The 16,501-nt window shown below is 41.2% G+C and overlaps 1 protein-coding gene across 1 annotated transcript in view; it reads right to left on the bottom strand.

Annotated features, from left to right (window-relative positions):
• rps6 (ribosomal protein S6) overlaps positions 1 to 16,501 on the bottom strand; it is a 29,364-nt gene extending 12,863 nt beyond the window's left edge. The window contains exons 1-2 of the mRNA XM_034188153.1: positions 16,432 to 16,501; positions 13,277 to 13,408 (exon numbers count right to left, since the gene is read on the bottom strand). Coding sequence (XP_034044044.1) covers positions 13,277 to 13,408; positions 16,432 to 16,437 — 138 coding nt within the window. The 5' untranslated portion in view covers positions 16,438 to 16,501. The remainder of the gene's footprint in view (positions 1 to 13,276; positions 13,409 to 16,431) is intronic.

Below are 16,501 nucleotides of genomic sequence, written 5' to 3'. Positions count from 1 at the left end.
ACTGGTCACATCTGGTAGGCAGCTCTGCAGTTAATCTGGCAACACACTGTCCCGCCTTAATGACTAGAGATCAGCCAAAAAGGGTCCACTGGTGTGCCGTGGTGTGTGTAGTGATCATACATGTCCTGATTAGCATCAACAGTACATTCAGATATACTGGACTGGCTTCATAAGAATAATGCTTTGCAAAATCTTTCACTCTGACTATTGTCCTTGATATCAACTTCAGGTTCATTTTTGAGAATTTGTTTCTGAACTAATACGGTTCACAAGCGAGTGTCTCACAAAAGAATATTTACATGCAGAATGTACTTGGCAATCAGCCAAATAGTGGTTACAAAGAATCAAAGATGTTATTAACTAGAGTCCGCACTTCCAATGCTGCCTACTAAACGCGAATGTCCCCACACAGCGACATGACACCTCCTAACCGTAAAGTGCCCGGATGTTAATGCATTTTCAATGCGGATTCCCGACTGAACACACTCAGAAAAACACTTGCAAAGTACATGTTAAAATGTCATTCTGACCTGGGTATCGAACCAGTAAAATTCATTTACATTAACCCTTGTGTGCTGTTTGGGTCTGTGGGACCCGTTTTTACTTTTGTTCAAAAGAAAAACAGAACAGTGAATTATTTTTTCAAGCTCAGAATCACTGGCTTTGGGTCATTTTCTTTGAAGAACAAATCAAAACATTTTCTATGACCGCACACCCAACACCCCCTGTACACATTTATATTACCTACAATTTTTATGAATTCCGGAATCAGAGGACCTGTGTATCTTTATCCCATAATCTCACTATCTGGGCCTTCTGTGTGTGTGTATGTGTGTGCACAAAAGGGGGTGCGCACATGTGTTTCTGCCAATGCTGTTCCCAGCACAAGGTTGCAAGCAATCATAGCTGTCTGCTCTCACATTCCCGCACATCTTACCTCCTTTCTTGGGGGAACCAATATTTTTCTCCAGCTGCCAATCGCAAATTAGGAGTGGGACACGATATAAATAGCTTTGCCAGTGTGAGCCACTATCACAACTGATGAGTATGGCGAAATGATTTTCTGCTCAGAGGGCCTTAGAGTTCATTTTTGAAGAGATTGAAGATTCTGATGATGATGATGCAGAGTTAGAGGCTTCAGAATATGAACACCATATTTCTGAAAATTCAGAGTCTGAAAGTGATTCTAAAGAAGATGAAATTGAACACCAGCCATTTACAAAACGAAACCGAGTCACAGGACCAGCCCGCCAGGAACCAGCCCCAGGACCAGACTGCCCACAGTTAGTCCCAAGGGGAGAAAAATGGATGTCAAGAAATGGAGAAATTGAATGGTCTTCTTTCCTGAGGGATGAGCCACCACGCATACCTGCCAACATCATAAAAATGCAACCAGGAACAATGCGGATGGTGGTTTCGCATGTGCAAGACATCAAGTCATCGTTTGAACGTTTCCTCCCAGATTCCATTCAAAAAATTATTCTAGGTTGCACTAATTTAGAAAGAAGACATTTTTGGAGAGAGATCGAGGGAGATGGATTCAACCCATTTACAAGCCTACATTGGGCTTCTTATCCTAACTGGAGTTTTTAGGTCAAAAGGAGAATCCACAAAGTCCCCGTGGGATGCAGAAAATGGCAGAGAACTTTTCCGTGCCACAATGTCCCTTGAAAAATTCCACATAATTTCCAGTATTACCCGCTTTGGTAACTGAGATGACAGACCAGCTCGATGGCAGACAGACAAGCTTGCGGCCAACTAGACATAACTGAAGAGTTAATGGTCTATGTCGTCGGACGACACAGGGACGGCAGGCAACATACACCTGTTTGTCGACCTAATGTCACGGACGAAGTGACAAGAATAACCAAAGCCACTTACTTATGGAAGGAAATGTCTCCCTTCTTCCTCCTCTTGTGACATTGCCAACATGCGCAGCTTTCCAGCATATTCCACCCGTTTCTTGACAAGACTAATTCTATTGTCTACGGGCGCTTCTCACAAAGTTGCCAGGAATTAAAATGTTGAGCACGCCTCCTTGCTAGGACACGGCTCAGTGCGTCTGCAGCCTCTAGTTCTCATTTATAACCTCTTTGCAAAGAACCCAACAATCTATCACTATATTATATATTGAACATCAAATCTAAATAATTGCAAATCCAATAGAAATGCTTCATGCAAACATGACAATGCAAACAAAATGATGGTGTCCAAAACTTCAGAATGAAAGAGTAAAAACTACTAATTGGTTAAACAGGAAAACATCAGACGTACAACTAGATTATATGGAGAAATGTCAGTCAAAATGTCAGATAAAGCCGGGTTCACACGGCAGGATAATTAGGCCGATATCGGACCCGATCGTCCCCTTCCAACAATCTTAAGGATGCCCCGACAATCGTGATGACGCTAAAGATAATCTTATCAGATATTCCTGCCGTGTGTAGTGTGTTCAGAGCGCTCTGATTTGCTCGGAAGGACGTCAGGAGCGCGCCGATCACAAATCGGGGATATTCAACATGTTGGATTTTTTTGGCCTGATATCGCAGCATGTGTGGTGCCCCTCGACCACAAACGAGCACACAGCCTGCTGAATGTGACATGCAGCCAATCAGAAAGCAAGGTGACGGACACACAGAGCGGAAAATAAAATCAAAACAGATGTTCTGACTTAACAGAAAGTCCGGTGGTCGCGCTGTCTCCACTCCTTTAAAGAACACCTTTTCTTTTTGTATCATTGTTTCCCTCCATTTTAAATAGTCCACAAAGTACCTCCGTTTGTTTAATCTGAAGTCACGTTTAATCTCGAGAGATTTTGTGAGACTTCCTGTCTGAGCTGTGAATGTTCGTGTGTGACATCTGTTCGTGTGTGGTGTTGTTGTCCTTACTGTGTGGCTGAACACCACACACTGTACGACCAAACCTGTTAGATCCATGATTTTTTATCTTCACGTGTGTGGTCTCTCAGGTTTTGGAAACCTAAAGATAATTTTAAAATCCTGTCATGTGAACCAGGCTTAAGACTGCTTTCTCATGAGAAAGCAGCGAGAGGGTGTGTAAGACCAAAGTGCCCCCAACTGTAAATATGACAGGTGTGTTGTGCATTCTGTGCTTCACAACAAGACGGACGGACTCAGAGCTTGAAAAGACCACTGTTACAGCCACCTCCAAAAACCAGTAGACCACGGGCTGTGTAGTCAATTAATAGATATAATAATAATAATAAAAAAAAGATAAGTACATATAAATAACTAAAAACAAAAACGAATGAATGAATGAAGAAATAAAGGCCAGAGGTTGTCCTATTTGTCTAGCAGTAAAGCATAAAAAAAACACTGTTATTACTATGAATCAGAATTGTCAGATCATTAGAAATGATAAGGCCGTGTGTGAGCATGTATTTCATGATGTTGATCAAATATTGGTCTATTCTAATTTCTTTGAATATCAATGGGTCACACATAACCAACAACAGAATTCACATAGACAAAACAGCATAAACTTCATTGCTTTGTGACACCATAACCAACACGTTACATTAGTATTTCACAATCTTCAAAAACAGCCACCCAAGTAGATAAATACAGCGATACACCGTCAGTGACTCACAGCGTATAATTCACGATATAAAAAAAAATAAGCTTATCTACGTATAGAAGCTGCAGCTTCTACTTTACTTTTGATGCACTTTGTAGTTCTTTCAATCTGTTCTGAGTCAGTAAAGTGTGAGTATCCACCATCGTCTGGTATTGGAGGTTTAGCATTATTATTATTATTATCACTAAAATCTGCTGACATCTCCAAGTATTGATACACATAAAATACACTTGTTCTTCATCCAAAGATCAATCAATCAATTTTATTTATATAGCGCCAAATCACAACAGTTGCCCCAAGGCGCTTTATATTGTAAGGCAAGGCCATACAATAATTACGTAAAAACCCCAACGGTCAAAACGACCCCCTGTGAGCAAGCACTTGGCGACAGTGGGAAGGAAAAACTCCCTTTTAACAGGAAGAAACCTCCAGCAGAACCAGGCTCAGGGAGGGGCAGTCTTCTGCTGGGACTGGTTGGGGCTGAGGGAGAGAACCAGGAAAAAGACATGCTGTGGAGGGGAGCAGAGATCAATCACTAATGATTAAATGCAGAGTGGTGCATACAGAGCAAAAGGATAAAGAAACACTCAGTGCATCATGGGAACACCCCAGCAGTCTAAGTCTATAGCAGCATAACTAAGGGATGGTTCAGGGTCACCTGATCCAGCCCTAACTATAAGCTTTAGCAAAAAGGAAAGTTTTAAGCCTAATCTTAAAAGTAGAGAGGGTGTCTGTCTCCCTGATCTGAATTGGGAGCTGGTTCCACAGGAGAGGAGCCTGAAAGCTGAAGGCTCTGCCTCCCATTCTACTCTTACAAACCCTAGGAACTACAAGTAAGCCTGCAGTCTGACAGCAAAACGCTCTATTGGGGTGATATGGTACTATGAGGTCCCTAAGATAAGATGGGACCTGATTATTCAAAACCTTATAAGTAAGAAGAAGAATTTTAAATTCTATTCTAGAATTAACAGGAAGCCAATGAAGAGACGCCAATATGGGTGAGATATGCTCTCTCCTTCTAGTCCCCGTTAGTACTCTGGCTGCAGCATTTTGAATTAACTGAAGGTTTTTCAGGGAACTTTTAGGACAACCTGATAATGAATTACAATAGTCCAGCCTAGAGGAAACAAATGCATGAATTAGTTTTTCAGCATCACTCTGAGACAAGACCTTTCTAATTTTAGAGATATTGCGTAAATGCAAAAAAGCAGTCCTACATATTTGTTTAATATGCGCATTGAATGACACATCCTGATCAAAAATGACTCCAAGATTTCTCACAGTATTACTAGAGGTCAGGGTAATGCCATCCAGAGTAAGGATCTGGTTAGACACCAGGTTTCTAAGATTTGTGGGGCCAAGTACAATAACTTCAGTTTTATCTGAGTTTAAAAGCAGGAAATTAGAGGTCATCCATGTCTTTATGTCTGTAAGACTCCTGCAGTTTAGCTAATTGGTGTGTCCCCTCTGGCTTCATGGATAGATAAAGCTGGGTATCATCTGCGTAACAATGAAAATTTAAGCAATGGCGTCTAATAATACTGCCTAAGGGAAGCATGTATAAAGTGAATAAAATTGGTCCTAGCACAGAACCTTGTGGAACTCCATAATTAACCTTAGTCCGCAGCGCAGTGCCTTTAATACCTATGGCATGCTCTAATCTCTGTAATAAAATTTTATGGTCAACAGTATCAAAAGCAGCACTGAGGTCTAACAGAACAAGCACAGAGATGAGTCCACTGTCTGAGGCCATAAGAAGATCATTTGTAACCTTCACTAATGCTGTTTCTGTACTATGATGAATTCTAAAACCTGATGATCAGTTAGCTGTTTTACAACTACCCTTTCAAGAATTTTTGAGAGAAAAGGAAGGTTGGAGATTGGCCTATAATTAGCTAAGATAGCTGGGTCAAGTGATGGCTTTTTAAGTAATGGTTTAATTACTGCCACCTTAAAAGCCTGTGGTACATAGCCAACTAATAAAGATAGATTGATCATATTTAAGATCGAAGCATTAATTAATGGTAGGGCTTCCTTGAGCAGCCTGGTAGGAATGGGGTCTAATAGACATGTTGATGGTTTGGATGAAGTAACTAATGAAAACAACTCAGACAGAACAATCGGAGAGAAAGAGTCTAACCAAATACCGGCATCACGGAAAGCAGCCAAAGATAACGATACGTCTTTGGGATGGTTATGAGTCATTTTTTCTCTAATAGTTAAAATTTTATTACCAAAGAAAGTCATGAAGTCATTACTAGTTAAAGTTAAAGGAATACTCGGCTCAATAGAGCTCTGACTCTTTGTCAGCCTGGCTACAGTGCTGAAAAGAAACCTGGGGTTGTTCTTATTTTCTTCAATTAGTGATGAGTAGTAAGATGTCCTAGCTTTACGGAGGGCTTTTTTTTTTTTTTTTTTATAGAGAAACAGACTCTTTTTCAAGGCTAAGTGAAGATCTTCTAAATTAGTGAGACACCATTTCCTCTCCAACTTATGGGTTATCTGCTTTAAGCTGCGAGTTTGTGAGTTATACCGCACCGTGGAAAATTCTACAGCTAGCCAGGCCCCTGTAGTCGGTGCAGACCAAGGTAGCTTAGCCGCCGTTAGTTCCCCCCTGGCAGATCCCGGGCAGTCGGGAAAGCAGGCTGACTGGGTGACTGTGAGGAGGAAGCGTAGCCCTAAACAGAAGCCCCGTGTACACCGTCAACCCGTTCACATCTCTAACCATTTTTCCCCACTCGACGATACACTCGCCGAGGATCAAACTCTGGTTATTGGCGACTCTGTTTTGACAAATGTGAAGTTAGCGACACCAGCAACCATAGTCAATTGTCTTCCGGGGGCCAGAGCAGGCGACATCGAAGGACATTTGAAATTGCTGGCTAAGGCTAAGCGTAAATTTGCTAAGATTGTAATTCACGTCGGCAGTAATGACACTCGGTTACGCCAATCGGAGGTCACTAAAATTAACATTAAATCGGTGTGTAACTTTGCAAAAACAATGTCGGACTCTGTTGTTTTCTCTGGGCCCCTCCCCAATCAGACCGGGAGTGACATGTTTAGCCGCATGTTCTCCTTGAATTGCTGGCTGTCTCAGTGGTGTCCAAAAAATGAGGTGGGCTTCATTGATAATTGGCAAAGCTTCTGGGGAAAACCTGGTCTTGTCAGGAGAGACGGCATCCATCCCACTTTAGATGGAGCAGTTCTCATTTCTAGAAATCTGGCCAATTTTCTTGGATCCTCCAAACTGTGACTGTCCAGCGTTGGGACCAGGAGGCAGAGCTGTGGTCTTATACACCTCTCTGCAGCTTCTCTCCCCCTGCCATCCCCTCATTACCCCATCCCCGTAGAGACGGTGCCTGCTCCCAGACCACCAATAACCAGCAAAAATCTATTTAAGCATAAAAATTCAAAAAGAAAAAATAATATAGCACCTTCAATTGCACCACAGACTAAAACAGTTAAATGTGGTCTATTAAACATTAGGTCTCTCTCTTCTAAGTCGCTGTTGGTAAATGATATAATAATTGATCAACGTATTGATTTATTCTGCCTTACAGAAACCTGGTTACAGCAGGATGAATATGTTAGTTTAAATGAGTCAACACCCCCGAGTCACACTAACTGTCAGAATGCTCGTAGCACGGGCCGTGGCGGAGGATTAGCAGCAATCTTCCATTCCAGCTTATTAATTAATCAAAAACCTAGACAGAGCTTTAATTCATTTGAAAGCTTGTCTCTTAGTCTTGTCCATCCAAATTGGAAGTCCCAAAAACCAGTTTTATTTGTTATTATCTATCGTCCACCTGGTCGTTACTGTGAGTTTCTCTGTGAATTTTCAGACCTTTTGTCTGACTTAGTGCTTAGCTCAGATACGATAATTATAGTGGGCGATTTTAATATCCACACAGATGCTGAGAATGACAGCCTCAACACTGCATTTAATCTATTATTAGACTCTATCGGCTTTGCTCAAAAAGTAAATGAGTCCACCCACCACTTTAATCATATCTTAGATCTTGTTCTGACTTATGGTATGGAAATAGAAGATTTAACAGTATTCCCTGAAAACTCCCTTCTGTCTGATCATTTTTTAATAACATTTACATTTACCCTGATGGACTACCCTGCAGTGGGGAATAAGTTTCATTACACTAGAAGTCTTTCAGAAAGCGCTGTAACTAGGTTTAAGGATATGATTCCTTCGTTATGTTCTCTAATGTCATATACCAACACAGAGCAGAGTAGCTACCTAAACTCTGTAAGGGAGTTAGAGTATCTCGTCAATAGTTTTACATCCTCTTTGAAGACAACTTTGGATGCTGTAGCTCCTCTGAAAAAGAGAGTGTCTGACTCCATGGTATAACTCACAAACTCGTAGCTTAAAGCAGATAACCCGTAAGTTGGAGAGGAAATGGCGTCTCACTAACTTAGAAGATCTTCACTTAGCCTGGAAAAAGAGTTTGTTGCTCTATAAAAAAGCCCTCCGTAAAGCTAGGACATCTTTCTACTCATCACTAATTGAAGAAAATAAGAATAACCTCAGGTTTCTTTTCAGCACTGTAGCTAGGCTGACAAAGAGTCAGAGCTCTATTGAGCTGAGTATTCCATTAACTTTAACTAGTAATGACTTCATGACTTTCTTTGCTAACAAAATTTTGACTATTAGAGAAAAAATTACTCATAACCATCCCAAAGATGTATCGTTATCTTTGGCTGCTTTCAGTGATGCCGGTATTTGGTTAGACTCTTTCTCTCCGGTTGTTCTGTCTGAGTTATTTTCATTGGTTGCTTCGTCCAAACCATCGGCATGTTTATTGGACCCCATTCCTGCCAGGCTGCTCAAGGAAGTCCTACCATTATTTAATGCTTCAATCTTAAATATGATCAATCTATCTTTGTTAGTTGGTTATGTACCACAGGCCTTTAAGGTGGCAGTAATTAAACCATTACTTAAAAAGCCATCACTTGACCCAGCTATCTTAGCTAATTATAGGCCAATTTCCAACCTTCCTTTTCTCTCAAAGATTCTTGAGAGGGTAGTTGTAAAACAGTTAACTGATCACCTGCAGAGGAATGGTCTATTTGAAGAGTTTCAGTCAGGTTTTAGAATTCATCATAGTACAGAAACAGCATTAGTGAAGGTTACAAATGATCTTCTTATGGCTTCGGACAGTGGACTTATCTCTGTGCTTGTTCTGTTGGACCTCAGTGCTGCTTTTGATACTGTTGACCATAAAATTTTATTACAGAGATTAGAGCATGTCATAGGTATTAAAGGCACTGCGCTGCGGTGGTTTGAATCATATTTGTCTAATAGATTACAGTTTGTTCATGTAAATGGGGAATCTTCTTCACAGACTAAAGTTAATTATGGAGTTCCACAAGGTTCTGTGCTAGGACCAATTTTATTCACTTTATACATGCTTCCCTTAGGCAGTATTATTAGACGGTATTGCTTAAATTTTCATTGTTACGCGGATGATACCCAGCTTTATCTATCCATGAAGCCAGAGGATACACACCAATTACCTAAACTGCAGGATTGTCTTACAGACATAAAGACATGGATGACCTCTAATTTCCTGCTTTTAAACTCAGATAAAACTGAAGTTATTGTACTTGGCCCCACAAATCTTAGAAGCATGGTGTCTAACCAGATCATTACTCTGGATGGCATTTCCCTGATCTCTAGTAATACTGTGAGAAATCTTGGAGTCATTTTTGATCAGGATATGTCATTCAAAGCGCATATTAAACAATTATGTAGGACTGCCTTTTTGCATTTACGCAATATCTCTAAAATCAGAAAGGTCTTGTCTCAGAGTGATGCTGAAAAACTAATTCATGCATTTATTTCCTCTAGGCTGGACTATTGTAATTCATTATTATCAGGTTGTCCTAAAAGTTCCCTAAAAAGCCTTCAGTTGGTTCAGAATGCTGCAGCTAGAGTACTGACGGGGACTAGCAGGAGAGAGCATATCTCACCCGTGTTGGCCTCTCTTCATTGGCTTCCTGTTAATTCTAGAATAGAATTTAAAATTCTTCTTCTTACTTATAAGGTTTTGAATAATCAGGTCCCATCTTATCTTAGGGACCTCGTAGTACCATATTACCCCATTAGAGCGCTTCGCTCTCAGACTGCGGGCTTACTTGTAGTTCCTAGGGTTTGTAAGAGTAGAATGGGAGGCAGAGCCTTCAGCTTTCAGGCTCCTCTCCTGTGGAACCAGCTCCCAATTCAGATCAGGGAGACAGATACCCTCTCTACTTTTAAGATTAGGCTTAAAACTTTCCTTTTCGCTAAGGCTTATAGTTAGGGCTGGATCGGGTGACCCTGGACCATCCCTTGGTTATGCTGCTTTAGACGTAGATTGTGGGGGGGTTCCCATGATGCACTGTTTCTTTCTCTTTTTGCTCCGTATGCATCACTCTGCATTTAATCATTAGTGATCGATCTCTGCCCCCCTTCACGGCATGTCTTTTCCCTGGTTTTTTCCCTCAGCCCCAACCAGTCTCAGCAGAAGACTGTCCCTCCCTGAGCCTGGTTCTGCTGGAGGTTTCTTCCTGTTAAAAGGGAGTTTTTCCTTCCCACTGTTGCCAAGTGCTTGCTCATAGGGGGTCGTTTTGACCGTTGGGGTTTTTCATAATTATTGTATGGCCTTGCCTTACAATATGGAGCGCCTTGGGGCAACTGTTTGTTGTGATTTGGCGCTATATAAGAAAAAAGTTGATTGATTGATTTTAGAATTTTTATGCTTAAATAGATTTTGCTGGTTATTGGTGGTCTGATGATGCATCCTGTTCACTGTAGACAGCCATGTTGTCACCAAATGTCACTGACTCGCTGTCTTACACCGATTGTCATTGGCCAATTGTTTGTAATCAATGGAACAACTGGTTAGTTCTGTTCCAGGTTTAACAGGTATTTTTAACATGTAAATTAATTAATGTACCCAGATATTGTATCTGAAAAGTAACTGAACATTTCCTGTAATATTCTCTACCAAATACACAAAAATCACTCACTCCCTTTTTAGGTCACACAAAGTTACAATATATTGTGGGGGCTTGGAGTCTATAGCCTGTTTAGCTCCTTGCCAGCTAGGGATGGGCTGATCCAATCCAATATTTGTATCTGCTTTCGATACCAACATAATTCGAAGATCAGAAATTTCTGATCCAACCTGTGGAGTTTTCCAATCCAAGAGCTGTCTGTGTTTCTGCTGAAATGTCTACACAATAAGCAAAGTGCATATCTCGGGCCACGCGGTGCATTATGGATAGGCTAAATTTTTCGACTACCAATCCACAAGCTATAATGGCGGAAAGCAGCAAGGAGTGCTATGATTTGGATCATTTCAACCGCTGGAAAGTTGACGATTTAAAGCGTTTTTGTAAGCTCCGCGGATTGCCTGTTACAACCAGGATTATGTACAGCAGTGGACAGAAACGGAAAGAAGAGCTGGCTGCCACTGAGTGTGCTGCATCGTTACAGAAACTACCGTTGGTGCCGACGAAGGAAGAATAGAGAGCTGCTGTCAAAAATGACCAGTCCTTGTTGATAATTGGAGACAAACAAATTTCTGACCCCTTGAAGGCAACTGACAGATGGTTAGACGAAGTCCAGAGTCTGAAACTGTGGATATTGCAGAATATTTGCTAAGCAGGGATAAGAAATCGCTACTCCACCGGCTTCGTAATGACTACAATGAAGGTGGGTCTCCCATATAACCTCTTTGGTGTCACGTTTGTTTTGATAAGTTGACAGACATACAATAATATGTGGATGCATGCAGTGTGTTTATAGAACGTGTCAATATTACAATATTACGCGCCACGTCATTCATGGCCTGACATATACAGTCATAAGCCGATACACGAAAACGGCGCCATCAACCACATTATAATTCGGCACAGTTTCAGGATATTGACAAAATAAATGTGTGCAAGAAACTTACAATTTTAGTCCATCTTTTACGTCCGTCTGGATCTTTCTTTTCTGTGGGGGAAATTGTGTCGAATGAATGGAGGTTTACAACCACATTTCTTCTTCTTTCCATCTTTGTGTGGACTGGGCGGAGCTTTGAAATCGTGTGTTTTCAGCCAACTTACAAGCCTATAAATTCCGTTTGCGCATTTGAAAACAGCACAATGCGCACCTGTCATTATTGTATGCGTCGCTTAAGGCTTAAAACCTTTGAAATAATCCCTGTAAGCCTCCACTTTTACAATCCGCTAATGCTACTGTAGACGAAATTCAATGGGAGCGGTGTGTTTGGTAGTTGGAATTTTTGCCCCGGTTTGACCTACGCATGTGCAGATGCGCTGCACAATTCGCTTATTGCTTTTTGCTGCTCTGCTTGCTAGCTCCGTAATTGGGGATGGGGAGGTTTCACTGAATGGAGGCATTTCTCAATGAGATGCAGTTGCGAAGTAATGTGAAATGCCTCCGCTCAGGAGGTCCCTTCTGCAGTTAGTAGCCAGCTGATATGTCCGCTGAAACACTGCAAAGCACAGCACAGCAACGTGCAATGTTTGCAAAGCCAAACACAGCAACGTGCAATGTTTGCAAAGCCATGGTGCAGAAAGGTGGAAGCTCCGTCGCGACCCTCAATACAGTGAACTTAAACATTTGAAAAAGCTCCATATTAAAGAGCAGGAGGAGTGTTTAACTGAGAGAAGAAAGACTAAAAGAGCCAGGGTGTAATGATTTACCCAGGCTGACTCCAAATATGAGGAAATTAATTACTTTTTATTTATTTTTTTTGGTGCTTTCTTGTTGTATTTTGGAAATGCACTCCATCCTGAAAATGGTATGTGTGCCATCCGGTTTTCAAGAGATGAAACTTCAGTCACTGACCCAACAATAAATACAAGTACTTAATTATTTCACCAAAACATCAAATCTAGGCTTGCATCTTAGATGTACCTTATGGAAAATTGTAGCTGAACTTTTAGGTTGTCTTTATAAGAAAATCCTCCTCTATACCACTTCATCGAGATAGAAAATAACCTCATAAAATCAACAATATTAGTACTATTAAAGCAAACAAAGCTCTGGTATCGGAATAGTATTGGTATCGACAGATATCCAATAGTAATATTTACACTCTCCCTTTCAAGCGCACAAGTCTGTCATTGACAAAGGTCGGTCCGTGTCGCTGTGCTTCATATTCACAGTGAAGCCACAGCGATAACAGCCAGCGATGCCACTGTACTTATTTTTTCAAGGCATATTTTACTCCCCTTCACTTCAAATATACACCAAATCTGTTTCTGAAAGATTAAAGTGTCATCCCTCAATCATAATCGAATCATGAGGTGTCTAAATTTCCACTCCCAAGTAGAGAAGCACGCACAAAGCCACATGTCCATAAAACGGTTACCTAATGAGCCAGCAAGAGGCAAGTAAACTATTAGTGTGCATTGACAGTATATCACTGGGCATGCAGGCAACCTAATAAAAAATCCCTGATGTATATGTGACTGACTGGGATTTCATTAAATATAGAAATATTCAAAATAAATTTGTTGCTGAATAGACAAGAAGAGGCTGTCAGAAGTGTCAAAACTACTGCCTGCTGTTCATTATTGAGAAAGGTGCCACACTACAGAAAGAATCAACTGAAGGACCACTCATACAAGGAGATACAGTGAGAACCTGCATGCCTGTGCTTACCTTCCACTCATCTCCCAGGGGGTCAGCCGATACCTCAGTGGCCATACGCTTCTCATAGAAGGTGCGAAGCTTACGTTCATCATCAACTTCTATCAGCTTCTGGCAGCCAGTAGCAGGAAAGGAGATGTTCAGCTGGAACAAGACAGATTTTTATTTGGAGCAATTCCTCATAAAACATTTCATTTCAACAGTAAATTTAAATATTATACAGCACATCCTGAGCTATGACTAAAATCAGGCTCCCCAAGGACAGCGCAAAGACAATACAGGTGCCAGTATAACTGTACGTGACATTCTTAGTTCCAGTATCATCTACCCCTAAAACAGTCACAGCAGAACCAGGATGTCGCACAAGTTAGACATTTTCATTCGGCTGTCTCCAAGTCTTCATACCCCACGGATGCTTGCAGGTTTTACCCTTGATTTTTGTGCTATTACGATGGGTAACTACTGTACAAAGCTGAATTACTTTCTTTTTGTCTTTTTTAATTAGTGTCATGCAGCTAAGCTGTAAAGGCACTTATGCTTATTGTTGTTACTACCTACTTTGTTGTGCTGTAGCATACAGTTAAGTCTAGATTTAACAAAATGGAACAGAGGCTGGGGGCTGTGTGCCCTAAATCGATGTTACAGACAGAACACCCCCCCCCCCCCCCCCACACACACAGACACAAAATTGGTCCACCCTGCCTTCACTGTGCATGCGTCAATACAGCAGCACTTCTGAGACTGACCCTCTACAACCAAAGCGATCAAAGGGAATGATATGATTATTAACCATCAGATGACAAGGTAAAACCTCTTAAATTATTCTAAAGGTGTCCTGACACTTGCACGCACAAAGTCGTGATGATCCCACCCGATGTGATCCCAGCTGGACGCCGTGTTTTATTCCACTGGATGCCACGCATTGTGCGCTAGACACTGTGTATATAAAATAATCATTTCCTAGCGGACTAACCATTTTCTGTCGGAGTTGGCTGTTGAAAACGCCTCTAAATCGCTTCGGGAATCACAGAAGCTGCTCCAGCAGCAGCTTTTCCCTCTCTCTTGTGCCCTTAATGAGGAGAAAGCATTTGGAACCACCTAAAATTGTAACTATTTGTCATGTTTATATTAATAGCTTGGTAAAACAGTTACATGTTCATCCCTTTTTGTGAACAGTTGTAAAATTATGTTTATGATCGATTCAACATCTCGTTATAATTGTTCAGACAAGCTGCGCTCTGATGTGGTGCGCTGATGCAATGACTCACTCACATGCAGTTTTTTTTTATTGTTTGCGTAATGTTCACATGAAGTTCACGCAATTAATGCGTGATGGAGATTTTGAACATTTCAAAATTTTCTTTGCGCACTTGCACGAAGCTGCACACCGTTTACAACGGTTTAGGAGTTTGAGATGAGTTTAGTCTCATTCACGGCAGAGTGTCTGCAAATGCATGGATCAAAGTTGTGCAATTGTCAGGGCACCTTAAAGTCAGCTTTAAGCAGAAACGAGGCAGTTTTAAGTACAAATGAGGCAAGAATTGCCTCATTTCGCTGCTGATGCACGGAAATGTCGTAGGCGCAGCAGCACGTCAGATGCCTGCCGTGATGCTGTGCCACTCTGATCGGGGCGCCATCTTTTATTACGAATTAATGAGGAATTCATGTAGAAATGATTGCTGTACAAAAGCTTCAGATATCTGTCTCTGAGACAGATGATGAATGGAGTGCAGTTTTAACCAAAAACGAGGTGATAATCGGTGAATCACAGCTGACGCTTAGAAATGACTATGCTAATGCTCCGAAATCACACGTGCACAGTGAAGGCAGGGCAAACCAATTTTTAGGGGGGGGGGGGGGGGGGGGGGACCGTTTGGTCAGCAACACCAGAACTCTGTTGAAACCGACCTCTCGCTTCAGTCAAGGACTGTGAGAAAATCACAACTGCGAAACAGCAAATTATAGCGCGACAGAGTTTTATGGCCTTACGTAAGTTTGGGTGAGCTAGGTATGCATTTCATGAAATTAACATTTACTGTCCCCATTTTGCTCCATTTCATATTTTAGTATAGCAGTGTTTATGACAGAACATTTTAGGTTGTGGATATGGTTACGGTAAATCTAACTATGCGTTGGCAGGTTATTATTATGGTGGCGACGTGACATCCTATCCCTCACCTTAACGGCAAAAGCTATGTACACCACTGACGTGTAAATTAAGATTCAGTGCAAGCCTATTTGCACCACCCTCATCTACACAAATTTAGTGTATAATATTAAATACAATATGGCTTCCTTTACTCTCCCCGGGTCAAATTCAAAAAGCCTTCTGATAAATATTTGATCCAAACTAGCAATATTTTTAAGTTTCCTCCAGCATAAACTGCCGGCCCACACCATTCCAAAATGCAATACGGCTGCATAATATACACCAGGTGGTTCAAATTACACATCTGTATAACACAATATGCACTTGTGGTGTATATAGCCAGTCCACACCTTAACTGCTCAAATCTTCGAACATTTTAAGTGCCACAGTACATATGTTTGACAAGCAGGTCTCAGAATAATTAAAAACGAAAATACTCATTCTCATGCACAGAAGTTTGTATAAAAAAAAACAAACAAAAAAAACAACCAAAACCTACACCATCTTCAAGTGACATTTTGTTTACACCCGACACCAAACACAGACCATCATGTAAAAAAGAAACGAGTGTTTTTTAAAAGCAGGTATTCACACACTTGTTTTAATTAAGACAGACATTCTTGATTCTTACTAAAAGGTGGAATATTACCTAAGCGGACATTTGGGACACTGTTCGGGTTTTTAATCGCCCCCTCTTCATGCAAGAATCCAAACGAAGTTTGAAACCCGAACTTAGACTAATATAAAAAGCTATCCGGTCAACACTTTCACCATCAAGGTATTTCGGGTCACAAAACGTTAACTTCGGGCACATTTGCAACAGCGCGCAGCCATGTTTTCTCCAGCGTCAGATGAAGCTAAGCTGTCCGTGTAATCAATGTTCATCCTCAGCAACACGGCCGCTAATAACGCAGGAAAGTAAGCTACTTTACAGATCAGAATCACTGCATCACACATAGTAGAATATCCCTCAAATATTATCAAAACAGATAAAACTATAGACAAAAGAAGTTTGTACCTTCATCTTACCAAACCAAACCCGCGACGGTCCGCCACGGAAAAGAGAACGGATATCCGGCTACAGATCT

This window comes from Thalassophryne amazonica, chromosome 15 (genome assembly GCF_902500255.1).
Source record: "Thalassophryne amazonica chromosome 15, fThaAma1.1, whole genome shotgun sequence".
NCBI lineage: Eukaryota > Metazoa > Chordata > Actinopteri > Batrachoidiformes > Batrachoididae > Thalassophryne > Thalassophryne amazonica.
Note: the sequence above shows the minus strand (reverse complement) of the source record. Positions and strands in the feature narration are given on the sequence as shown.